General features: G+C 46.0%; 2 protein-coding genes across 2 annotated transcripts; both read right to left on the bottom strand.

Moving 5' to 3' along the window:
• Positions 1–3,413: 3,413 nt before the first annotated feature.
• On the bottom strand, positions 3,414–4,175 carry LOC119353681 (NADH-ubiquinone oxidoreductase 20.9 kDa subunit-like). The gene is made up of 2 exons (XM_037620332.1): positions 3,916–4,175; positions 3,414–3,818 (listed from the first exon to the last, which is right to left on the bottom strand). The coding sequence occupies exons 1-2, from the start codon at positions 4,067–4,069 to the stop codon at positions 3,664–3,666; spliced, it is 309 nt and encodes a 102-aa protein (XP_037476229.1). The 5' UTR covers positions 4,070–4,175; the 3' UTR covers positions 3,414–3,663.
• An 8,044-nt stretch (positions 4,176–12,219) lies between these two features.
• LOC119359118 (protein DMP2-like) lies at positions 12,220–13,142 on the bottom strand. Its single transcript, XM_037625442.1, has one exon. The coding sequence runs from the start codon at positions 13,109–13,111 to the stop codon at positions 12,470–12,472; it is 642 nt and encodes a 213-aa protein (XP_037481339.1). The 5' UTR covers positions 13,112–13,142; the 3' UTR covers positions 12,220–12,469.
• Positions 13,143–25,553: the final 12,411 nt, after the last annotated feature.

Here is a 25,553-nt window from a genome sequence, read left to right as displayed (position 1 = left end):
ACTAAGAGCATGAAACATGAATACTCACATGGCTAATGTAAGGTCAGTTCTCCACGATAATAAGCAAATGCATGCACACCGCAGAAAGGAATAGCATCAAACGCCAAGTCACCAACAATAGCATATTACACCCCTCAACTCTAGCCCTAGTCTAATATACAACCCCCAACTCCAATACCATCTAGTTTACACCCCCCAACTCTCAAAACCAGGCGGAATTCAACCCTTCCCTCCCCGGTGACCGGTTTTGACCTGTTGACTGGGTGAACAGTAAATTCAAAAGAAATATATTTTAAAAAAATTACGTTTTTTCACCGGCTGAACAGTAAAATTTTAAAAAGTTCTAAATAAATAATTAAAAATAATTTTGATTTTTTAAAATGTTGATTTTTTGTCCGGGTGAACAGTAAATTTCAGGAAAAAATTAAGGGACTTTTTTTTCTAAATTATATTTGCATGAAACAGTTAACAGTTCGGGCTGATATATTTTTTTTGTTGTGAGACCACTGAAATGTCCAAACAAGCTGAAAATTGTCACATACATCACGCGCTGAAAAATCGTCCACGCAAAAATAATTCGGTTTTTTTGGAAAAAAGTATTTTTGGAATTTACTATTCACCAGGTAAAAAATCGAAACTGCTTGTTGAATTTTATTTCCAACTTTTTTTTTGAATTTACTGTTCACTCATTGGAAAAACCAAAATATTTTTTGATTTTTTGTTGCTGTTCACCCAGTCAACGTGTCAAAACCGGTCAACGGGGAGGGGAGGGTTGAATTCCGCCTGGTTTTGAGAGTTGGGGGGTGTAAAATAGATGGTATTGGAGTTGGGGGATGTATATTAGACTAGGGCTAGAGTTGAGGGGTGTAATATGCACTTCTCTCAAACATAATCTACAACAAACTGTTTCTTTTGCAAGAATGGGCATCTTAGATCTTACTGTGTTCCCAGATGGACATCACATATGACCGTACGGCGAAACCCATACTCATCGCAAATCATGGTTATATCTTTTAGACGTTGCACAGCCTACCCGTGAGTTCAGGCTGTTGCAAGTTCCAACATCACTTCTCAGTGTGTCTAGTTTCCCTTGCAGGGCAGAGCAAGCATTAGACCAAACATGAATGAAACCACTCCCACAATATATATTTCGATAAAACTGCAACTTGGTACTCCCACCGGTCTTTTTTACTCTGCATATAAGGATTGTCTGAAGTCAAACTTCGTAAAGTTTGACCATATTTATATGAAAAAATATTAACATCTACAATGCTAAATTTATACAATATGAAAGCTAAAGTTATGACGCATCTAATGTTGTTGATTTCACATTCTGAATGTTGGTATTTTTTTCTATAAACTTGGTCAAAGTTTACAATGTTTGACTTCAGACAAATTTTATATGCGAACTAAAAAGAACTGGAGGGAGTATGTGATATCGAACTATCCCTGAAAAAATTATACTAGAAAATGGTTGACAACAAGTGATTAATTACACTATTCATCAAATATATTCTTAAATACTATAATTGCAGATCATTCTTATATCTGCAAAACAGCTGATCAGCTTCCAAAAACATTGCTCGAGGGGAACATCCAAGAGAATAATCAACTGTATTTCGTATTAACAAAAAATGTACACACCACACTTGACAATAGCATTATCACCAGGTGGCTCAAGTTGTTTCCTAGGTTAGTAAGCATCGATGAACTTTCTGCGTGCTCCAGTGCTCGTTAAACCTTAAGATATGTCTTCATTTCACTAGGTTCCTTTTAGGTGCACCACCCACATGGCCACATCTTGACTATAAAGCTATGTACCGCAAAAACCAGGCTAAAATCCATTTTAACACAACTTCCAAATTTTACATTAGGATCATCCATTCCTACTCAAATAGATAAGTTGACCAAAATCTCACCCAATGCAGTGACCTGTACTTTTAATGTTTTTAGTGGATTCCGACCAAGCAACAAGTGATTGTGTTGAATAATATCAAGTGGCCAGGAATTTCAAATTTATTACTGGATTCCAATTGAGTTTCAGGCGATGAAGGTGAATAAGATCGAGAATGACCACTCTATTTGATACCAACTAAATGTACGGAAGTGCACTCGTTGATACAACTATTGTCAGCCAGATCAGATTTTTTTAGCACCATAACTTATCAATTTCCGAGGTTAGTAAGTATCAATGGACTTCCTATGTGATCAGGCGCTCCTTAAAACCAGCCATGTATCTCCCTTTCCAAGATTCTTTTGAGATACATATGCACTAAACTGACAAATTGCAACTAACATATGGACCGTAATGTAATACCAGGTAATTCCCCACAAAAATATAAAAGAATCATCCAGACAATCTTTGACGAACTTTCACCTCAACAAGCCAGCCTGACCAACATAGTTACCACTACAGGTAGACAAAATCACAATCCCTAAATGAGAGAAGCCAGTTTTTCTTTTAACTGGTGAATTCTTCTTCTACTTAATTAAAAGGCAGAGCTCCTACTAGTTGCCCAATTTTTTTTTCCATTTTAGCAATAGGATTCCCTATTTCACAGCAGTATCCATTTTAATACTCCCTCCGTCCCAAAATAAGTGTCTCAAGCTTAGTACAACTTTGTACTAAAGTTAGTATAAAGTTGAGACACTTATTTTGGGACAGAGGGAGTATGAGTTTAGCATATTTTCTACAAATAATCAGATATATTCATTCCTATGATATCTTCAAGCATTGCGTATCCAACCAAGCACAATGATGAATGGAAGTAAGATGAATAATCAACTTTATTTCATATTAATTCAAAATGTATAGATGCACACTTGCCAAATACTACCTCTGTTCCAAAATACCTTGCATATTAGGTTTCATTAGGACAAGTCTTTGAATAACACTTTAGTATGTAACTTTTGTGATAGAAAAGCATAACCACAAATAAGTACTACCTATGCTCACTAATGTAAGATGTTTTGGCAGTTACTCTCTAAACATCTTATATTGTGGGACGGAGGGAGTAACCGCCAAAACGTCTTATATTCAGGAACAGAGGGTGTATTTGGAATACGAATCAAATGACATCATTTTTTATGCAACAAAAAAATATGAATGAAGGGAGTACAATTATTATCAACTCATTATGTGGATCAAGTTAACAGCCAGCAAAACTTATTTATTCCCTGGGGCTGTAAGCATTCATGAATATGTGTGTTCAAGTGCTGCCTAAACCTGCAATCTAACTTCATTTTCCCAGATTCTCTAGAGATGCATGTGCACCAATATTCACACCACATCTAGGCCATAACAGCTTAGCACCAGGTAACTCTCGATAAAGAAATTTCTCTAGAAACCTCTTTGGACAGACTTACGCCACAGCTAGCCAGTGTGAGGTAAAAGAAAATCACACTACTTAATCTAGAGACACTATAAGCCATTTCATAATACAAAAGTTCCCCATTCCATAAGTTTACCAAAATGGCGACCAAATTATGACCAGGTCATAACAAAACGAGTAAAATCATAGCATGAATTCCTCACTACTGTGCAGCAAGGCACCCCATTTATTACACCAAGACCACACATTGCTCACACGAGATTAGAGAAAGATAAAAGCAAAGATGTAACATTTGCGGTAGAGAGACGAGGAGAAATGGCGCCTCCTACCACTACAGCTTGTACTTGTAGCGCGCGACCTCGGATTCGTTGGGGAAGAACCCCATGAGGCGTCCGGCGGAGTTTTGGTAGGCGTACATGAACCCTCCCAGGACCCCGATGAGGCCCCCCGTCACCATCGACGGCCCGCGGATCCCCGGCTTGATCCCTGCGAGCACACCCCCAAGAACGCGGATTTGAGCCTCCGGTAGCGAAGGGAAGAGGATGGCCGTACGGGGAGAAGGTTAGGGGCTAGGAGGGCGTACCGGAGAGGTAGCCGACGGTGACGGAGACGGCGGAGATGGTGGAGAGGCGCATGTAGTCGAGCGCGGAGAAGTTGCCGACGACCTTGGTGAAGGCCGGGTTCCGATCCACCACCGGGTACTCCGGCTTCACTGACGCGGTGATGTCGGTGTTCATCGCGGGCTCGATTCGTTCCTTCCGGCGGGCGGCGCGGCGGCAGATTTGGTCGCTGGGAGGAGGAGGTCGAGATTCAGGTGTGGCTCTCGGGCTCTCTCACTGGGAGAGACGGAGAGTAGTGGGGGCGCTGTGTGTGACAATGGGCCGGGCTTGATGCAGCCCAAGTTCTGAAAGCAAGCCTGGCCGGCTTGTTTACACTTCTTTGTAAGTGACGTTCGGCCCGGCCTACTTACTACTCGTCGGAAACACCTAAAAAAAACTACTTGTAGAGTCTACGAAGCCTCTCTCGCCTCGCTTTTCAAACATGGTTTTGGGAAAATCGAATAAAAATTGTTTTCAGATGAAGTGGACATCCCCATTTGGGGGCTAGAACCTAGTGGGACTTTCTCAGTTAAATCTTTTTACAAACAGATCAATTTTGATGGGGTAGCTTCTAGTGTTAGTACAAAAATGTGAAAAATCCTATGTCCACAGAACATTCATATCTTTCTATGGCTTTGTATTCATAATAAGATACTTACTAGAGATAATCTTGCGAAGAGAAAGGAAGTGAAAGATCCTTCCTGTTTATTTTGCTCTGAGCCTGAAACCATTCAACACCTGCCGTTTGACTGTGTGGTGGCCCAGCAAGTTTGGAAGCTTGTTGCAGAAATTTTTAATATTGACAGCATATCTTGTTTTGAAAGAGTTATGTCCTTCTAGCATATACATAAAGAAAAGGCTGTTTTGAATCTGACAACAACTGCTACCTTACGGAGCTTGTGGAAACTGAGAAATGAATTTTGTTTTCAGGGACGCAAATGGAGAAGTGTGAAATGCATTCTTGCGAAACTAAGCCGTTATTTACGCCAGTGGAAAGTTCTCTGTGACGATGGGCAAGCAACCCTGCTGCAACGATGCATCCTATTGTTGGACAAGCGGCGTGGGAAACTCCTCCGGATCGCTTGGAGATGAGGCCGGGGGAGACCAACTGAGTAATCAGGACGCTGGAGAGGATGATGGACTGAAGATCTGACTTGGACCCCGCTCTTCTTCGTTTTTCTGTTTCCTTGTTGGTTCTCTGGGACTTTCAGTGTTGGCAAGTTTGTGTCCGGGACAGGGTCTGTTCTGTTGGCTGTAGCCTTTATCTTTTGAGTTAGATGCTCTGTATGGAAATCAATGCCTAAAACTTTGTAGTCTGTGAACTGGTTGTGGTCTGCTTCAATAAAATGGGGCAGGGGGGGCAACCCCCTTTCATTCAAAAAAATTGAGAATCTGGATAATTTATGAATTTCCGAACAATTTTTGAAATTAATAACATTTTTTGGAAATCATGAACAAACTTTGAAATTTTTAACATTTTTCTTGAAAATAGAACATAACTTGATTTTTTATAATTTTTGGGAATTGGTACTTTTTTAGAATAATGTGCACTAATTTTTTTAACATTATTTGAAAAACAAGAACATATTTTTAATAAAAAGGAACAAATTTTGAAAATCCAATTTTTAAAAAAGTATATAAAATTTTTTTAAAAAGAAGAAGAAAATAAACAACAGAAAAAATGTTCAGAATACCTTCAAGAGTGTTCTCAAACCTGGTAAAAATTGTCTCTTGACCTTCTAGAAGTTTCTCAAATTTTGACCCAAAACCCTCTCTACATTTTCTCGGAAAAAACTTTCAATCTACTCATCTTCAATCATGGTAGTACAACGAATACTAGAAATAATTAAAAATTACATTCAGATCCGTAGACCATCTAGCGACGATTACAAGCACTGAAGCGAGCCGAAGACGCGCCGCTGTCATCGCCCCTCCCTCACCGGAGCCGGCAAACCTTATTGTGGTAGATAATCGAGAAGTAATTGTGCTAAGGCCCCATAGAACCAACGCACCAGAACAACAACCGCCGCGTATGAAGAGTGTAGATCAAAAGGATTCAACCTGAAAACACATGAACGGAGACGAACGACGAACAGATCCGAGCATATCCACCAAAAACAAATCCGTCAGAGACACGCCTCCACACGCCCACTAATGATGCTAGACGCATCACCGAAACGGAGAAAGACAGGGAGACCTTTATTCCATCTTCAGGGGCACTCGAGTCACTCACTCGCACGTCTGGTACGAGGCGTCGACAATTGGACTCAACTTGCGTTGCATAGGAAATTCCTCAATCTCCGTCTTTGCCGGCAAATCCTAGTTGACGCCCGCCCGCGTAAACTAGTCGAGCTGACGCGTGCACGTGAGCGACTTGGACTCCTTAAATGGGACTCAAACGTCCGGGCTGACCGGCATCCCTCATATCCAGTCCAAATATGAGGCGAATATGGGGGGCGCCTGGGCGCTCCCGCCACGTAGGACTGACGAAGGGGTTCCACGCGGACTCGCCCAGAAACCCGACAGTCCGACGTACACCTTCTACGTCGCTGCGATGTGAACGTCGCGTGGCGCCGCTCCGGCTCGCCGCCCGAAACCAAATCCTCCTATTTAACCCAGCCGGCATCCCACAACCCTAGCCCGTCCACCTCCCCCTCTCCGTGCCGTCAGTCCGAGCCCATCCACCTCCTTCCTCTTCCGCTCCAGCGCTGTACCCACGCTCCAGCGCTCCGCCATGGTTTGAAGGAAGATCACCTACCATGCAATGCTCACACCGGAGCGCCGCTACGAGATTCGGCAGGAGATCCGGGCGAGACAAGCCGCGTGAGCCGCCCGCATTACTGTCGGGCTGCCTCCGAACTCGCCGGAGCCGGAGCAGTAGGAGGAGCAGCCGAGGGGAGCGGAGGAATAGGAGCTGGCTCCGATGGAGGTGGAGGAGGCGGAGCAGCCGGAGCCGGAGCTGTCGGAACAACAGTTGTCGGGCTTCAACATGGAGCAGGCGGAGGCGGAGTTCACCGTCGCCCAATTGGACAAGCTGGTGGAGCAGCAGGCCATCCTGGAGTTCATCCAGAATGAGGCCTATGTGGAGGCCAATCGGACGTTCATCCAGCAGGAGCAGGCGGCATCCGACGCGCTCTTCGCTAAACTCGACGCGGAGATAGTGGAGGAGGAGGCCGGAACGGAGCAGCCGGAGGAGCCAGAGCTGCAGCTAGGGCTGGAAACGAGTCGAGCTCGAGCGGGTTGGAGTTGGCTCAGCTCAACTCATATGAAAATTCGAGCGAGCTCAAACTGAGTGAAGCTCATGATCGAGTTGGAACATGACTCGTGCTGAGATTGTAACGATCTCGAGCTAGTTTCGAGCTAAATGAGATGGTAAAAAATATGAATCTATGGATGAAAAACTAAAAAATTAAGGTGAATATGCTGGGAACCTTTGTCAAAAATATAGGTTATTTAACATATAGTCGACCACATGCCATAATTAGGCTTAAATCTTTTCCGCACTTAGTTAAGTTTCCATGTTTGTTGGTAAATAAAATGGAGAAAAATTATGTACAACATAGATGGTAATAAATTATCACATTTCCATTTAATATAAGACATGATCATTTAACATAATAATATTCTGTCGAGCTATCGAGCTAAAATCGAGCGAGCCAACATTAGCTCAAAATCAGCTCGTTTCTTGGTCGAGCTACATAAAGTGTTCAAACTCAGCTCGTTTCTTTTCGAGTCGATCTCGAGTCGAGTCAAAAAAGAAGTCGATCTTGAGCGGCTCATGAGTCTCGAGCTTTTCTCGCAGCCCTAGCTGCAGCTGCCGCCCATGCTGCCGGAGCCGGGCATGTAGATCGTCGATATCTCTGACAATAAATAGCTAGGTGGTCGACATAGTACGTAGATTTATTTCGTTTGCATGTCCTTGTATGGATTTAAGAATGTAATATGAAATGTCCGAATGTAACTCGTGAAATTTAAGACATACCCGACCACTGCCTATAATTGCGTCTGGACGCGTCGGGCAGGCGTTTAAGGGATTATATTTAACATATTCGGCTGTAGATGGTCTAACTTCGTACTGTCGGCCAGTGCACTTGTCCACAACCGTCACAGAGAGGCGCCGACCTCCAGTCGTGGTATGTATGTACATAACAATATGTGTAACCAGTCGTGGGAGCCAATCATTGGCATGATTTCACTTTGGCACCTAGTGACCTTTCGGATGATGGCACATGCCCCACTTGAACGATCATAAAACGACACTTTCACTTTAAGGCTGGTCACAATGGGGAGGAATTTAGGAGTAACATCATACTTGTTTATGTGTCACATATTAAATGAAGAGAGAAGTGCTTGTGGTAACTAGCTAAGGTACCGGAACATCACACACTCCAAGAAACAATGAGTCTATAATCTAATAAATACATTGTTGCATGACACTACATAGATGTTCCTACCCACTGTGAAGGTAGTAACATAGTCTAGGAAAGTGTGTAAGTTACTAGACTATGTTTTTGCCCATTGTGACCAGCCTTAATTGATTTACACATAATCAAATTTTGAGGTGGCCATGCAATGATCGCATCAATCATCATTAGAAAAGAAGGAGAGAATGCGCTTTTGTATTTGCATACCGTTGGCGCCGCATGCGCCACAACTTTTACGGAAACGAGAGTATATATATACAACTATATATACAGGGCAGGGCTGGAATCATATCAATCCTCGAGAGATCGCACTCGGTGCATTATATCGCTAATTAGTTTGTGCTCAACGATGTCATGGATCTGGTCCCGATGCAGTTCATCATTGGAGTTGGTAGCTGAGTTAGCTCTATTTAGCGACGCTAAAGTGATCACGGCCGAAGATCGCGTACGCATGCATGCATCAGCGTCCAAAAATAAATAACGATCGAGCTGAAGAGAGTGCACGGCAGACATACTTGTATGGACTGTAGTGCTGGTGGCGCAAAGCATGTGTCAAAAGGAATACCGATCGGGCGGCCGTAGGCGCCGCCCGGTCGTCCGTTCGTGTCGTTTCCCCGCCATTTTCTTATGCTCGCGCGTCTTCCCGACCCCGACTTGCATGGCGCGCTCGGCCTCGGCCGGCCGCCACGATTCTTCCCCATGTGCCCGCCAACGTATTCCCAATAATGGAAGGGATTTCATCCAGGCTTATATATACGTGCGCCCGCATGGTCGGCTGCTCCCCATGCTTCCTACAGCCCAGAGCTCGCTCACTCGCCTCAGTCGTCAGTTGACTCGCCGTCGCTTGCTTCGCTGCCACGAACCCTAGCTAGCTCACACCGCATAACCCACATGGGTCTCGACGTGCCGCCGAGGTGCCGGTACCAGAGGCTGAGCGCCGAGCAAGGCGGCGACGGGGAGAGGCCGGCGGCGGCTTCGGCTACCAGGTGGACGAGGGCGAGGCGGCCGCTGCGGCTGCGGAGGAGGGCGCGGAAGAAGGTGGCGCCGCGTCCGGGCGGCGGCAGGAGGCTGAGGCTGATGCGGGTGGTGCTCGCCCTGCTGCCGGCGCGGCGGGCGGCCGCCCTGCTCGCGGAGCTCGTGGGGCGGATCGCCTGCGCGGCGGAGTGCCCCGCCATCGTCTTCTCCTCGCAGTGGGGGCTCCCCGCGCTGTCCCACTCCGCCAGCGGCGGCGCCAGCCGGACAGCCAGGCTCCGGGCTTTCTACCTCGAGAGGAGCCGCTCCGCCGGCACCGGCTCCCTTCCTGTTCATCAGCAACATTAATGGCGGCAGTAGATGCTCCTAAATTTCGCCATGCAAGAGAGAATCAGTTCTTGGAGGAGAGGAGATCCCGTGGCATATTCGAGCTGATCACGCGTGGTGGAAGAAAATTGTCCATGGCCGGCTTTAATGCCGTTTGATGTAAATCTCGGAGAGATCGTGCACTGTGATCTATGCAACCATAGTGATCTATTTTTATGATTAACTCAACTAGGAGAGTTCCTTGTTGTTGTTGCTGTTGTTGTTGTTTTTCTTCGAATAAGGAGAGTCCAGTGTTGTACCAGTATTTCCACAAAATCTTGGCCTAAGCATCATGCGTTGCTAGCTCTAGTATCTAGTTTTGGAATAAAGATAATGTATTTTCTTTTAAAAAAAGGAGGATAACCCCCTGCCTCTACACCGAGCGATGCACACAGCCATCTTGGCATAAATCTGACATGATTTTTTTAGCATGAAAAGAACCGAAAATTTATATCAAATTTCAAAGTTTGGCTAAAACTAAAGCTTCTCCGGGGATGCTCCGGCCACTACTCGCGATAGTACTTTATTTCTATCCGGTGCAAAATTTAGTGGCATGTTTGGAAGCTAGAAATTTGAATAATATTTTTGTTGCTCCAGTAGTAAATTTCAACTCGTTTGGGTGCCTAAAAAAAATATGCGTCAGTCACTTCTTCCGCTTTACGTGAGGATGAAGGAGTGTGGACGACGTGAGGAGCGCCAGGGACGAGTGCCAACCAAGGCGAGGCCGAGCCGTGCATGAGCGGGAGGCGATAGCTAGCAGGAGCGAGTCCGGAACTTGGCAGGGTCGCCGGAATTGTTGCAGGTCAGGGGGAGGGGGGCTCAGAGGATTGTCGCGGTGGCGGCAAGCAACGGCGGTCATGGGAGGTTGAGGCGTGGGTGGGGCGGTGCACAATAGCGCTCGCTTGCCGCAGGGGGCGGAGGCAGGCGGTTGGGGTAGGGTGGGTGGGCAACTACGTGAGGAGAAGAATGGGAGGTTGAAGATGAAAAGTGTGAGGTGGTCGTGGCCGTTGGATGATGATCAATGGTATTGACTAACGCAAAAAAAAAAAAACCGTTAGCTGGCGAATAGGCACTCGCAAATTTCAGTATCGCCACAAGGTATTGTCATTCCCACGGCAACTCAACTAGATTTTCTAATCAACAGCTGTTCAAGGGGCAACAAGATTTCTTAAATCAGCGGTTGATCATGGCAACAATGGCAATACGTATGAGGATGGCAATGGCCATGCTGACATACATATACTGACGTTCAAGGGCATGATACATTGATTCCTTTACGTCCCATACATTTCATCTGTAGACTGAAAGACCAAGGGAGGCTTGGTATTGAAAATCTCGAAGTTAAGAACAGATGCCTTCTTAGTAAGTGGCTGTGGAAGCTATTCCATGAGACCGATGCCACGTGGGCACAAATACTTCGTAGCAAGTACCTTCAGACCAAAACTTTGTCACAAGTGACTGACTCGCCTTTCTGAAAAGGACTCATGAAAGTTAAACAATCCTTGTTTAATAGGGCAAAGTTTATTATTGGCAACGGTGCTAGTACACGATTCTGGGAGGATACTTGGCTCGGAGAGACACCCTTGGCCATTCAATACCCGTCTTTATATCGTATTGTTCAACGTCGTGAGGTGTTCGTTGCAACGATATTACAATCTATCCTCCTTAATATTCAGTTCAGACGGTCGCTAGCGGGCAATCGTTGGGAAGAATGGCTCTATCTAGTTAGGAGGCTGATGGAGGTTCAGTTTTCCCAGCAACCAGATGAATTATGCTGGAAGCTAACTAGGTCTGGAGTATTCACAGTTAAATCAATGTATATTGATGTTATCAATTCGAGCTTCATTCCTACCTTCAAGCATGTTTGGGCTGTCAAAGTTCCTTTGAAAATAAAAGTGTTCATGTGGTTTGTCCACAAACAAGTCATTTTATAACTAAGGACAACCTGACAAAGCGTAATCGGAAAGGATCTACTAGGTGTAGTTTCTGTGAGCGGGAGGAGACAATTAAACACCTGTTTTTTGATTGCCCGCTGGCCAAAGTTCTTTAGCGTACCGTCCACATTGGTTTCAATATTACTCCACCGAATTCTGTTAACATGTTATTTGGGACATGGCTTAATGGGATTGAGCCTGACTTAGTGAAACATATTCGTGTGGGAGTATGCGCTTTGCTCTGGACTATTTGAAATTGCAGAAATGATTTGGTTTTTAACAGAATATCACGATTTCATTTTGTGCAGGTTATCTTCCGAGCCACGTCATTAATTCGTTCGTGGTCGCTACTCACTCCGATGGAGGCCAGGGAGCATTTGGTTACTGGGTCTATCCGCTGGGAGATGGTAGCTCGGGATATCTTCAACCGGTTTGGATGGCGGTCATGTAATAGGATAGGCAATTAGTTTACCTATCTCACTTTAGCCAGCCGGTTGTGGCGTCCCTGATTTGGCTAGTTTGTATTTCTAGCCTATTGGGCTCTGAGTGAGCTTTTGTTTCAGTTGGAGACTTTGAGACCTTGTTACAACCTTTTATTTTTAATAAGATGACCGTATGCATCGTTCTGATGCAGAGGCCGGGGTGCCCTCCTTTTAAAAAAAACATGTTTCTATCGTACAAGCGTTTGTTGCCATGTAGATGCACTATCCTTTTCACTCTCTCATGATGCTAGCTAGCTAGTGATGGCGATACGTACATGCATAACATGCGTCTTTGCATTTGGAGTTTTCATATGTTTCCGATGGAGAATTGGAGATACGTATGTTGGTACGAGCTTCACCTCAGTGCGAATGGGAGTGGGGCGTCATGTCCGTATAGCCGACGCTCTTCCTGGTGGTGGGGAAGATCATGAACACCACGCTGGACAGGAACCCCGCCCCGAGCGGCAGGTTCACCAGCAGCTCCCTCACGTCCGCGCCGGCGTCCGGGAACAGGCAGCTCTGTATGCCGGCGTCGGAGAAGGCCACGGCCAGGAACACGACCGCGGAGAAGACGGCGTGCACGAAGTCGAGCCCGGTGAGCCTGAACCGGCCCAGGTCGCTGAACATGGCGTCCTGCTCGGCGGCCGCGCCGGCGAAGTTGAACGGGTAGAAGGACCGGAACGTGGCGATGCCGTAGTAGAGCTTGCCGTCGCGGCCGACGAGGCTGTCCGTGAAGGAGAGGAGCACGCAGGAGAGCGCGCAGCCGCCGATGAGCGCCAGCACCAGGTACCGGTTGGCCGTGTGGCAGACGCCGTGGTTGGTGAAGGACGGCGCCAGGGCCTGGAACGCCAGCACCGTGCCCGTCGGCAGCAGCTTCAGCAGGTCCGACGCGCCCGACAGCGTCTTGTCCACCGGCGACTTGCCCTTGACTGGCTTCGCTTCCTGAGGCGGGCATTCTTCGCCGGTCACGGGCATCTGGACGTGTATCGCACCGGAATCCATGGAGCCGCCGGCCGGCTGATGCGAGTGCGACGAGGAGATTTATGAGCCAGATGCTTGGCCCCGCCGTTGGGCTCCCTTTTATATCGAGTACGTGAGTGAGGAATGCCAACCTGCGACAAGCAACAGGAGGCGGTTGCTCGGAGCTACACGCGAGAGTGACGCCGGCGTAACTGAAATATTCTCGGCCTTTCGAACGCATGCACGGTGGCTCACCCGGCCAAGGTAGCTTGGTTGCGATGATAAGAAACTGCACGGAGAAACGGTTGGGCCAGACACTGGCCGATCCACAACGGACTCCTAGTTTTAGACAGTTATTATCGCTTAAGAAGTTGAGCCTACTTGAAAACGGTTATTGATAAAAATAAGTCCAACAACTTAATTAAAAAGGAAATTCATCGTGTTGTTTATTTTTTTAATAACAAATTCATCTTGTTGTTACCAGCTTTTCGTTGTTGGAGAGTGCTACAAACCCTAAATTGTGGTGCTTGGCTCGATTTAAATGCTACGCTGGCCCAGCGCGTGTGGCGCGTCCGAGTCATCATGAACTGCACCGATCTTTGACACCAAGAGAAAGCTTTGATGGGAGAGAGATGTGAGCCTGCTCGCCACCATTGAGAGTCGCCTAGGAAAATCTTCGCCCGACTCCTTGGCCCTCCTCCTCCGGAGGTGCTCCCATCGTGAGTGGGTATGTGGGAGGAAGCCAGGTACTCGTTTTAATTGTCCATTAGGTGTAGGACTAGGGGTAGGCAGGGGCGGCGCTAGGGGTATTCTTGGGTCTTCATGTGAATACCCATGATTTTTATAAAACAATGTTGATTTTAGCAAAAGAGTGACAATTTTCGAAAAACGGCAATGATTTTAGCAAAATGAATACACATGAATACCTGGTTGCAAATTCCTGGAGCCGCCACTAGGGGTAGGTTTGCCTCTTTGGCGTTTGGTGTGATGCCGACTTGGAGCTCCGTCCCAGTGCATTCGAGCAGCGCTCGGCGGCTAGCTCTCTCCCGAGGTGTTCTTCCATGGTTGAAGCCGACCAGAGAGGCGGATCCAGTGAGTGCTCCTCTAATAAGCCCGAGATTGTCTTGAACTAGAGGTGGGGACTCTCTTCGTCCTTGGTTTTTGCTGGCCATCGAGGTGGTGAAGATGGAGAAGGGGAGTTCTCATATCCGACAAACGGGTAGAGTTGCATCATCATCGGCGTTTGTTGCAGAGAAGCTACGACGCCCACCACCAAGCAGAGGTGGTTGATGGATGCCGGTCTTCGAGGCCATGTCGGTGATTCTTCTGGTAGAAGGGCGGCCTACTGGATTTGTGGCGTTCTTGCCGATGATTGCTCTTTTCTTCCTCATGGCCTGGATGTGGCGGGTAAGGAGGTTGTCTGCCAAAGCTTGGACTCCATCTCTACTACTTCCGGCATCGACTGGTGTTTGTGGTGGTGCGATGGCGGCTTTGCTATCCCAATTGGTTCATCGCCAGCAACAGTAGGGTCGTATTTGAGTTGAGGTCATTTGGAGCCCATTGCGATCATAGATCTCCTTTCAGGGTCCTCCTTGCATATTTTAGAGACTTGATTGTAATTTTAGTTCCTTTGAGTCCTTTTTTGAGCTTTGTACATATATTGTTTAGATATTAATGGTATTCTATGGGTCCTTCAGGGCATATTTAATTGAGCGTAGCTCAGAGCGTTAGCTTCCTTGTGGTGGATCTAGCCCACCAGGATTCACGTCTTAAACATGACACTGATGGTCGTATTTTTCTGGATTTATTTTAGTCTTTTTGGTGATGTTTGTTTTTATTGCCTACGGGGTGTCTATGGCGACTTCGTCTATCTTAAGACACTGTGCTTATTTTCCCGGCTCGGTATCTCAGTGGTGATCACAGACATAGGGTATATATATATGTGCATTCATAGAGAAAAGTGTATGTACATGCATGCGTTTGTATTGTGTTAAAGAAAAATCTTTGTCACCAGAAACACGGGCATGTCCGAACTTAGCATGGGAGACCATGGGCAGTTCTACCCTTCCCGATGTTTTGTTTTCTCACACACAACGAACAATGGGAGAAATGAACGAACCACACGACACACACACACACACATACACACACAAATCGAAATACCATTGGACATATCACGGCACTAGGTAACCGCAACACGGAGAGACACACACATGCCAACTGGTCTACACGAAAATGAAAAGTGGTTAACGCCCCAGATGATGACCACCCTTGTCAACATCCATCTTTTCTTTTCGGCCATTTGTCAATAGCCACCTTGTTGGGACGGGCAGCTCGCTATGCAGAAAACTTGTTCCATCAAGCTGGCGGTGGAAGGCCTATTCTTTTTTTTTTCAGGCTAAAAGGGAGTTTTATTGCAAAATCACAGTGTTACAATCAAGAAGCCACAACTCCTCAATACAAGGTGGAAGGCCTATTCAACGCACATGCACGTCGACGAGGCCGGAAGCATGGTGTAATTTTTTAACAAATGAATTTGTTTCAATAATTTGTGCTCCTTATCATGATTTCATACGATTTCTTTTGCAAAGTAAATGCTTGCACCGATAGAAATTTTAAATCAAAAGGTTATCTCCAAATCAGTTACAGAATCCACTGTAGCACATGTCATTTTTTTTTGTTATCGGCCACAAATATGTACCCATCGAATAAAACAGATGCTTCCGTTGCGCAAAAAATGATGCTTCTAACAGTCCAGAAATTTTGTTTGTGCCACAAAAAAACCTTTGGAAACTTGAAAAAATATATTTGTCAGAAACAAAGCAATTTGCTAGATTTTTTTGTTGGAAACAATTCATAATTTACCAAAATTGTCTCCAGAAATATGGCATTTGTTGCTAGATTTGTTTGTTGGAAACAGTTCATAATTTACTGAAATTGTGTCCAAGAAATATGGGATTTGTGCCTTAATAACCTAGGTGGCGTAGTCACGAACACCATGGCGTTGGTCTGATTTGCACCTTAAAAACCTAGGGGGCCTAGGCATGGGTTTGAGAAAGTATCCTATTATTCAGTGGATTTTGGCCTAGGTGTCCTTTTGACATGTTGCATGCTAATTCTCCATAGAGCATTTATCTTATAATCATTCATATATTTATTTTCCATACGATCCCTTAAACATGTAGGAAACTGCATGTGAGCCTCCAGATGTCCTATTTCCATCAGTTAATTATAAATGTTTTCTTTCTTATGTTTTGTCCTGTGCATGCTTGCCGCCATTAGTTTCTAGGAAAAATGAGAAAACTACTAGACGACATCCACCTCCTGTATGATACATAAAACTATGAGAAATACTTGCAAGAGTGCTATCTATTTTGGCCCGGTACACTTTTTGGGTCTGAATCAACGCATTGCGTCCTCTTGGACCATCTTATGCCGAGGTGTCTCCGGACTCCGGGGACCTCTTTTGTGGATTGTTTTTTAATATACTTCCTTTGTTTTTATTTACTTCGCATATTAGCTTTGATTGAGTCAAACTTTATAAACTTTGACCAAGTTCATACAAAGAAAAATATTAACATCCATCAAAACAAATCAATACCATTAGAATCTTCACTCTATATATTTTCATACCATATATATTTTTATTGTGAAGGTTTAGATTGTTTGCGATAAACTGGGTCGAACTTTGTAAAGTTCGACTTACATCAAACCTAATATGCAGAGTAAATAAAAATGGATGGAGTACATAGTTGTGAGTACATGATGCATACTTGTCTATTTAGCTAAGTAACGAATGATTCCGCAAAAAGTATATGATGCTTGTCTATTTAGCTAATATTTTCGTACCATATATGTATGTATGTATGTATGTATGTATGTATGTATGTATGACTTAGATCAAACATAATATGCGGAGTAAATAAAAATAGATGGAGTACACATAGTATGGGATGGAGGGAGTAGTAACTATGTGTTTTTTCATGGTGAGGGGTAACATTATTAGCTTGACATCGTTACACTATGATCAATACTCCCTCCATAAAAAAATATACGAGCATTTAGATGACTACTTTAATGAGGGAGTACAACATTTTATAAAAACAATAATAAGAGATCTGAAATTAAATGTTTGCAAGATAAATAGGGACATCAGTTTCACCAATGTGTGCAATTGACTGTTAAGAATTATGATAACAAGAGCATGGTCTATTTAGGTAAGGAATGACCCCGCAAAGAAAACAACTAATATGTCTTCACAAGAAAAGCTAAAATGAGCCACCGTGAGTGGTGCATCTTCATATTTTCCTTCTATTTGTCTTTTTGGTTTATGAACCAAGGACACTGCAGGGTTTGTATCAAACTTTTGGGTGTGTCTTTTTTTCCGAAAAGGGGGATCCCCGGCCTCTGCATCAGAGCGATGCATACAGCCACAAAACATTGGATGACCAGCTAGACAGCAGATGTTTTATGGGTGTGTGAGTGTGTCCTTTATTCATGTTGAACTACTTATTGTAAAATCATAAGGGCTTGTAACGCCCCGAGACCGATGTGCCAGGTGTCCTCCAGTTATTCGTTGTTGTTGCCTTGTCATTGCTTGCATGTCATGCATCTCATATCATGTCATCATGTGCATTTCATTTACATACATGTTCGTCTCATGCATCCGAGCATTTTCCCCGTTGTCCGTTTTGCAATCCGGCGCTTCTATGTCCTCCGGTGTCCCGTTCTACCTCTTTTCATGTGCGGGTGTTAAACGTTTTCGGAATGGACCGAGACTTGCCAAGCGGCCTTGGTTTACTACCGGTAGACCGCCTGTCAAGTTTCGTGCCATTTGGACTTCGTTTGATACTCCAACGGTTAACCAAAAAGGCCTCGTGTGTGTTGCAGCCCAACACCCCTCCAAAGTGGCCCAAAACCCACCTAAGACCTCCTCCATCATCTCGGTCGTTCGATCACGATCGCGTGGCCGAAAACCGCACTTCATTTGGAGCTTCCCAGCTCCCTCTACCTATGAATATGTGATCCCCTCCGAAATTCGCGGTCTAAACCTAGATCCACTCCTCTTCCGCGCGTCCGGACGCATCTGCGCGTGCCGGACATGTCCGCCGCTCCCCTCCACGTCGCCCAGGCCAATCGTGGGCTGCCACGTCAACGCCACCGTCGCCCGCACCCAACCGCGTCGCGCCACGTGGCACTCCGCCGGTTCCTACCCGCTCCGCCGCCGCCGGGCCCGCCGCTACCCAGATCCGGCCCTCCCGGCCCGGCACGCCGCTCGCCGCCGCCGATCCAGCGCCCGAGCGCGCCGCTCGCCGCGCCTCCTCACTCCGTCGTGCCCCCGTCACCGGAGCATGCTGCCGCCGCCGTTTTCCTTTGCCATCGACCAGTGCCACCAACTGCCGGAGTGCCCCGCCTCCACCTCGCTGCACCGACGCCACCCCGTCGTCGCCCGGCCCCGGATCTGGCCGGAATGGGTCCGGAGCGACCAGATCCAGCAGTCCCCAGCGCCCTCCAGCCACCCCGCCGTTCCTGCGTCCTCGCCGGAGTTCTCCAGCGCCGCCGCCGCCATGGATCGGGAGGAGCCCGATCCAGCTCCGCTCCCTGTGCCCGTTGACCGCGCCCAACGTGGGCCACGGCCCAGCTCCTTCCCGGCCATCACAAGCCAAGCCGGCCCAGTCTCCAGGCCCAGCTCCACTTCCTCCGCCGGTGATTTTTTTCGCGAGGGTATATTTCCACTAAGTCCCCGAAGTTTCCAGATTCATGTGCCCATGTTTGTCATGTCATAACTCTGTATCCGTAGCTCCGATTCATGCGTGTAGCATATCAAAATGTTTGTCTCGACGAGTACATCATTTCATCTCATTGTATCATTTTCATTTGAGCTCATCTTGATGCCCGAAATACTGTTGGAAAAGGGCTATGTGATGATTATGTCAGATCTGTTTCAGCAAATGGCATTTTGTCATTTTTGCCATGTTTAATGTGTGCATGATACGATCCTGAGCTCTACATGTGTTTTGATGAATGCCATGTTATCTTTACAGAGGTGCTTGCCATGTATTTTTGTGATCTTTGTGGTGACTAGCACAAGCATGAAAAGTGCCTTACTCGGTGATGCTGATTTCAGGGATTTAGAATTTCACTAAGTCCTTGTCCTGATATTGTTTTTATGCCATATGTTCATGTTGTTTTCTAGTGATCCGTGCCTCTTTTGAGGATGATAAGTAAGGATGTTTTGTTAATATTGTGGTGCTCTATCCATCCATGTCTTTGTTTGCATTTATGGAGCACCCTAGCTTGAGTCAATCAAACTCTACTTTTGCTATAAAATGTTCCTAGCAGATTGTTGACATGTTTAGCGATTTTGCCGAGGATGTTGCTATTGATCCGTGCATGCTATGTTGTTGTTCTTGCCATGTCTTCTTCATGGGTGTATGCTTAGATTGTCATGCCATGCTCTGTAGTGAGTGCATCGAGCTCGTAAACATGCCTACTCGTTAACTGTTTTGCATGCTCAAGTTTTTCACTAAGTCTGAATCTGTTTGTGTTTTTGCTATGTTCACATGCTTGCAAATGTATTTTCCGATCCTTTTTGGCTCAAGGTCACTAAGGGACTTTTGTTATATGCTTAGAGTAGCTTGATGCCATGCCTTGCTTTTCCATGATATGTTCCTGTAGCATGTAGTTTTCATGCTCTAAAGTGTGCTTTCTGATGATAAATTCCAGACTTCTGTTAATTTCACTAAGTCTGAAACCTGTTAGCATTTGCACTTTTGCCATGCTTGTTTGAACCTGTTAATGGATGATTTAACCGTAGCTCAGTGTTCATCTTTTGTCAAGCTTCATGAGTGGATCCCTACCATGTATTTTGTTGTCATGTTTGAGTGCTGTAACATATTTATCTTGGTGCATTTAGATGGCTACTTGATGTTAATCGCAGATCGGTGCCATATTTATTTTGCTTGCCATTTCCAAACCGTACCTTCGATTCCGGTGATCTCTATATCGATTTCGACCGAAATCACCTCACCTTTCCAATGGCACTCTTGGATTTCTAAGTTGAGGCCAGGTTCAATCATTCCTTTTCAAATCATGCATATGCATCACATACCGCATCCCGCATATCATACCATGTTCATGTGTTGGTTGTTTACTGTGTTGTGTGCTTCTTTCCGGTGTCGCTTCTTCGGGTTGGTTCCGATAACGTCGCGTTTGTGAGGACCCGTTCGACTATGTCTGTTTGTCTTCTTCATGAACTCGTTCTTCTTCCTTGCGGGATTTCAGGCAAGATGACCATACCCTCGAAATCACTTCTATCTTTGCTTGCTAGTTGCTCGCTCTTTTGCTATGCCTATGCTGCGATACCTACCACTTGCTTATCATGCCTCCCATATTGTTAAACCAAGCCTCTAACCACCTTGTCCTAGCAAACCGTTGTTTGGCTATGTTACCGCTTTGCTCAGCAGCGTTGTTAGTTGCAGGTGAAGATTGGAGCTTGTTCCATGTTTGGAACATGGATATTTTGTTGGGATATCATAATATCTCTTATTTAATTAATGCATCTATATACTTGGTAAAGGGTGGAAGGCCCGGCCTTATGTCTGGTGTTTTGTTCCACTCTTGCCGCCGTAGTTTCTGTCATAATGGTGTTATGTTCCCGGATTTTGCGTTCCTTACACGGTTGGGTTATGATGGGAACCCCTTGACAGTTCGCTTTGAATAAAATTCCTTCAGCAAGGCCCAACATTGATTTTACCATTTGCCACCTAGCCTTTTCTTTCCCTTGGGTAGGCCTGCCGAAGGGTCATCTTTATTTAAACCCCCGGGCCAGTGCTCCTCTGAGTGTTGGTCCAACCTGTCAGCTGCCGGTGGCCACCAGGGGCAACTCTGGGCTGGCCTACCGGAACCTTGGACAATCCGGTGTGCCCTGAGAACGAGATATGTGCAGCTCCTATCGGGATATGTCGGCACATTCGGGTGGCTTTGCTGGTTTTGTTTTACCATTGTCGAGGATGTCTTGTAACCGGGATGCCGAGTCTGATCGGATTGTCTTGGGAGAAGGAATATCCTTCGTTGACCGTGAGAGCTTGTGATGGGCTAAGTTGGGACACCCCTGCAGGGATTTGAACTTTCAAAAGCCGTGCCCGCGGTTATGGGCAGATGGGAATTTGTTAAATGTCCGGTTGTAGAAAACCTGAAGTTGATCTTAAATTAAAATGCACCAACCACGTGTGTAACCGTGATGGTCTCTTCTCGGCGGAGTCTGGAAAGTGAACACGGTGTTGGAGTTATGCTTGAGGTAGGTTGTTCTAGGATCACTTCTTGATCATAGTTGTTCGACCGTGCTTTTGCCTTCTCTTCTCGCTCTCATTTGCGTATGTTTAGCCACCAAACATGCTAGTCGCTTGCTGCAGCTCCACTTCATACCTTTACCTTACCCATAAGCTTAAATAGTCTTGATCGCGAGGGTGTGAGATTGCTGAGTCCCCGTGACTCACATATACTTCCAAAACCAGCTTACAGGTGCCGTTGAACCGTGCAGATGGCGCAACCAAGCTCAAGGCGGAGCTCGATGAAGATCGTGTCCTTTGTGTTGTTTCGTTCTAGTTGATCAATAGTGGAGCCCGGTTGGGGTCAATCGGGGATGTGTGTAGCATTTGGGGTAGTCTTCTTTTATTTTGGTTCCGTAGTCGGACCTTGAGTGTATCTGGATGTATGTAATGCTTTATTTATGTAATTGTGTGAAGTGGCGATTGTAAGCCAACTATGTATTTCTTTTCCCTTATGTATTACGTGGGTTGTGTGAAGATTACCTCACTTGCGACATTGCTTTCAATGCGGTTATGCATCTAAGTCGTGCTTCGACACGTGGGAGATATAGCCGCATCGATAGCGTTACAGGGCTTTAGTTCGCTATAAACCCGGGCAAGCGTTCTCTTATCCAAAAAAAGGTCTTATTCTCTGCCGAATTGCCCGTTGTCTTCTATTCATGGTTTTGGTCAAGATGTGAGGTCACTAGTGGTCTTTCAACAAGTTCTATTGTTCACTTGTACTCCCTCCGTTCCCAAATACTTGTCTTTCTAGGCATTTCAAATGGACTCAACATACGGATGTATGTAGACATATTTTAAAGTGTAGATTCACTCATTTTGCGCCGTATGTAGTCGCTTGTTGAAATCTCTAGAAAGACAAGTATTTAGGAACGGAGGGAGTATAATTAAAGATGTAGCAAAGGTTGTTGTAAGTTTTTCTGAATCAATAAATATACCGATGTTTTTTGAATTGACCAATCACAAATGTACTTTTGAAATATCAATGGTCAAAGTTGAGTGGTACTTAACATTATATTTTAAATGATACTAGTTCACTAAAATGTGTGAGTTACCCTACTAGGTAATTTAATCAAAACAAGAGAATGGTCCCGTTTATGGGTCCGCTACAGTTATGCAAAGGAAGGGATGTTAGTTTTAAACTATAGCTAGCTGTCAGAGAGTACTTAACAATATTCCATTCTAATCAATCATTCGAGCCGCCCTCACGCCAATCATTGACCATGATTACTGTTGGTCCCTAGTGACCTTTCTTTTGCTTGCTAATGATGGCACATGCCAACTTAAACCATAAAACCTAACTAGCATACTCATCTTTATTATCATGCATCCAGTTAATGGATTCCATGATGCATTCCTACTGGTTAGGGAGAATGTCCCAACATTTTATGGCACATTGTTAATATTTCAAAGTACGATCAAGGCTGGGGTGCATCTCGAGTGATGAGGCCATGCTCTGGTTGTTTGGCAAAAAGCAAGTGGTTTCTTTGGCCTGCGGCAATGGAAAAAAATGTGCCAATTGCATATAAACAATCTTGTGAAGTGGTCATGCAATTATCGTATCAATCATCATAATAACACAGATCAAAGAATATGCCCTTACGGTACGCCATGTTACTTTGAGTGGTATTTGTTGGCTGCCTAGTTTGTGCTCTCGCAGAAAAGGTACGAGTTGTGGTGGTCCATATATGTGCTACGTCTTGTACGAAAACACACACTTTAAATTCCATGTATTCAACTAGAAGTCATTTTGTTCATTATGAATTCCTAAATTTTGTGGACTTTCACAATCTGAATGATACGTTAGAAAAATAACTAGTAACTATGTGTTTTTTCATGGTGAGGGGTAACATTTATTAGCTTGACATAGTTACACTATGATCAATACTCCCTCCGTAAAAAAATATAAGAGCGTTTAGATCACTATTTTAGTGAGGGAGTACAATATTTTATAGAAATATAATAATAAGAGATCTAAAATTATATGTTTGCAAGACAAATAGGGACATCAGTTTCACCAATGTCTGTCTATACACTTTTGCACCCACTAGTTAATATAGTTATCATAATTCTTAACAGTCGATTGCACACATGCTAAGACCTCTTACTATGTCTTATGTCCATGTTTAGTTTTAAAACTCGTATTAAGGCATGAATGCTCGACCCTCCTTGGCTTTGCCTCCGATCGTTCCGCCCCTGCCTCCGACCTCCTCATTTTCCCACCTCCTCCCCTTTTTCTTCTCACTGCGAACATTCCTCTTCCTCCGTCCCATCGCCACTTTCGAGCTAGGGTGCCATCACGCATAACAAATCCTTCACCGGAGGGGCTTATTACCACTAGTATCACGTGCCGGTTGTCGTTGCCATCTCGCCGTTGGCCTAATAACCGTTGTTGTTGACTCCTCCTTCCACCTTCCGACTCATTGTCGCAGGCTTGTCCCTCTTTGTTCTCTCTTCCGACTCATCTTCGTCGGTCTATCTCCCCACCCGCTCCCTCTTCTCCTATACGTCCAATCCAGTGTTCGAAATTTCATATATTTTGGTAAGTTGGTGGGACCAAAATATTTGTAATATCAAAATTTTGGGCAAGATTCAAATTAATTTCAAGCCAAACTAATTCAATTTTGGCCTAACCATAAGATCATGAAAGCATGGAGATCAAAATAATAGTGGGCGTCAGATCAGCGTGCGTGCATGGAGATGAGAGCGTGCTAAATTATATGCATGCGTGGCGTAGTATAATGCTGGTAGCGGAAAGCATGCGTCAAAAGGGAATCAGGCCGTAGGCGCCGCTCGGTCGTTGCCGCGCCATTTTCTTATGCTCCTCCGATCCAATTTGCATGCCATGCCATGCCACGGCGCGCCCTCCATCGGCCGGGCCGGCACGGTTCTTTCTTCCCCATGTGCCAACGCGCAATAATGGAACTTCGTCCGCGCCTATATATACCTCCGCCCGTAGGCTCGCTTGCTCCCCATGCTTCCCACAGCTCACAGCTCACTCACTCGTCCGCGACCGGCCGGTTGGTTAACTCAGCTGCCACCTTAGCTAGCTCACCTCACATGGGTCTCGAGGTGCTCACGGCGAGGGACCAGCCGCCGAGGTGCCGCTACCAGCGGCTCCGCGGCGAGCTCTGCAACGACGACGGCGACGGCGGCCAGGAGGCGTCGGCCGCCAGGTGGACGAGGGCGAGGCGGCCGATGCGGCTGCGGAGGAGGCTGTCGGGGAAGAAGGCGGTGCCGGTGCTGTTCCGGATGGCGCAGCGCAGGCGTGGGGTGGAGCTGCTGATGCGGCTGGTGCTCCTGGCGCCGGCGCGGCGGGCGGCCGCGCTGCTGGCGGAGCTGGTGCGGCGGATCGCGTGCGCCGCCGAGTGCCCCGCCATCGTCTTCTCCTCGCAGTGGGGGCTCCCCGCGCTCTCCCACTCCGCCAGCGGCGGCGCCAGCCGCACCGCCAGGCTGCGGGCTTTCTACCTCGACAGGAGCCTCTCCGCCGGCTCGGGCGCCGGCTCCCCCTGCTGATCATCTCACCAAACCACACACCATCGACAGCGCGCGGCTGGTCATCGACTCATAATGCATGCATGAGCTAGCAAATCGTGTTCCCGATACTGTAATCATGCGCTGCATGTAAGGCTCGAGCTATAGCAAAGCATCTTCACGATGCTGTAATCATGCGTTGCATGGCGATGAGTCATGCGTGCACATGGCTTGGCAACAAGAATGTCTCTGACTCTCTGTAGCTGTACTGCCGACTGCCGAGTGCTTTTGCGTGCGTTTATTGAGGCAACTTGCGATTCGTTTTTAGAAAAAAAAAAGACGCAGAGACTGTGCTGTACGTGCTGCTGGCTTTTACTTGTTTCATTGACGTTCGGTTACATCGTCGATCCATGAGCAGGAAACCGAGGATGTACACAAGTACAGAGCGAGCACACCACGACACAATTACGTCACGTAATGCACGAGCACGTATGCATGTGCGCGCGCCCACTGCACATAATGCGTGGCTGAACAAACGCTGAAGGCTGAGAGGAAGAGCCGATTCAAAGCACGAGAGTTAATTGCATGTTGGTACCATACTTGGGCATCTACTCACGAGTCAGTATCACTATTCGTGCATGTCGCATCAACTCAGGGCCTAAGTGGTGCATATAACGGGC

Source organism: Triticum dicoccoides, chromosome 2A (assembly GCF_002162155.2).
Source record: "Triticum dicoccoides isolate Atlit2015 ecotype Zavitan chromosome 2A, WEW_v2.0, whole genome shotgun sequence".
NCBI classification, from domain to species: domain Eukaryota; kingdom Viridiplantae; phylum Streptophyta; class Magnoliopsida; order Poales; family Poaceae; genus Triticum; species Triticum dicoccoides.
This window is presented reverse-complemented; position numbering and strand designations above follow the sequence as displayed.

Bases quoted from the DNA above. Each gene is read 5' to 3' on its own strand.
- LOC119353681 (XM_037620332.1), bottom strand. From the start codon at position 4,069: ATGAACACCGACATCACCGCGTCAGTGAAGCCGGAGTACCCGGTGGTG. The intron at 3,819-3,915 runs GTACGCCCTCCT...GTGTGCTCGCAG, and splicing joins CACCGTCGGCTACCTCTCCG to GGATCAAGCCGGGGATCCGC.
- LOC119359118 (XM_037625442.1), bottom strand. From the start codon at position 13,111: ATGGATTCCGGTGCGATACACGTCCAGATGCCCGTGACCGGCGAAGAA.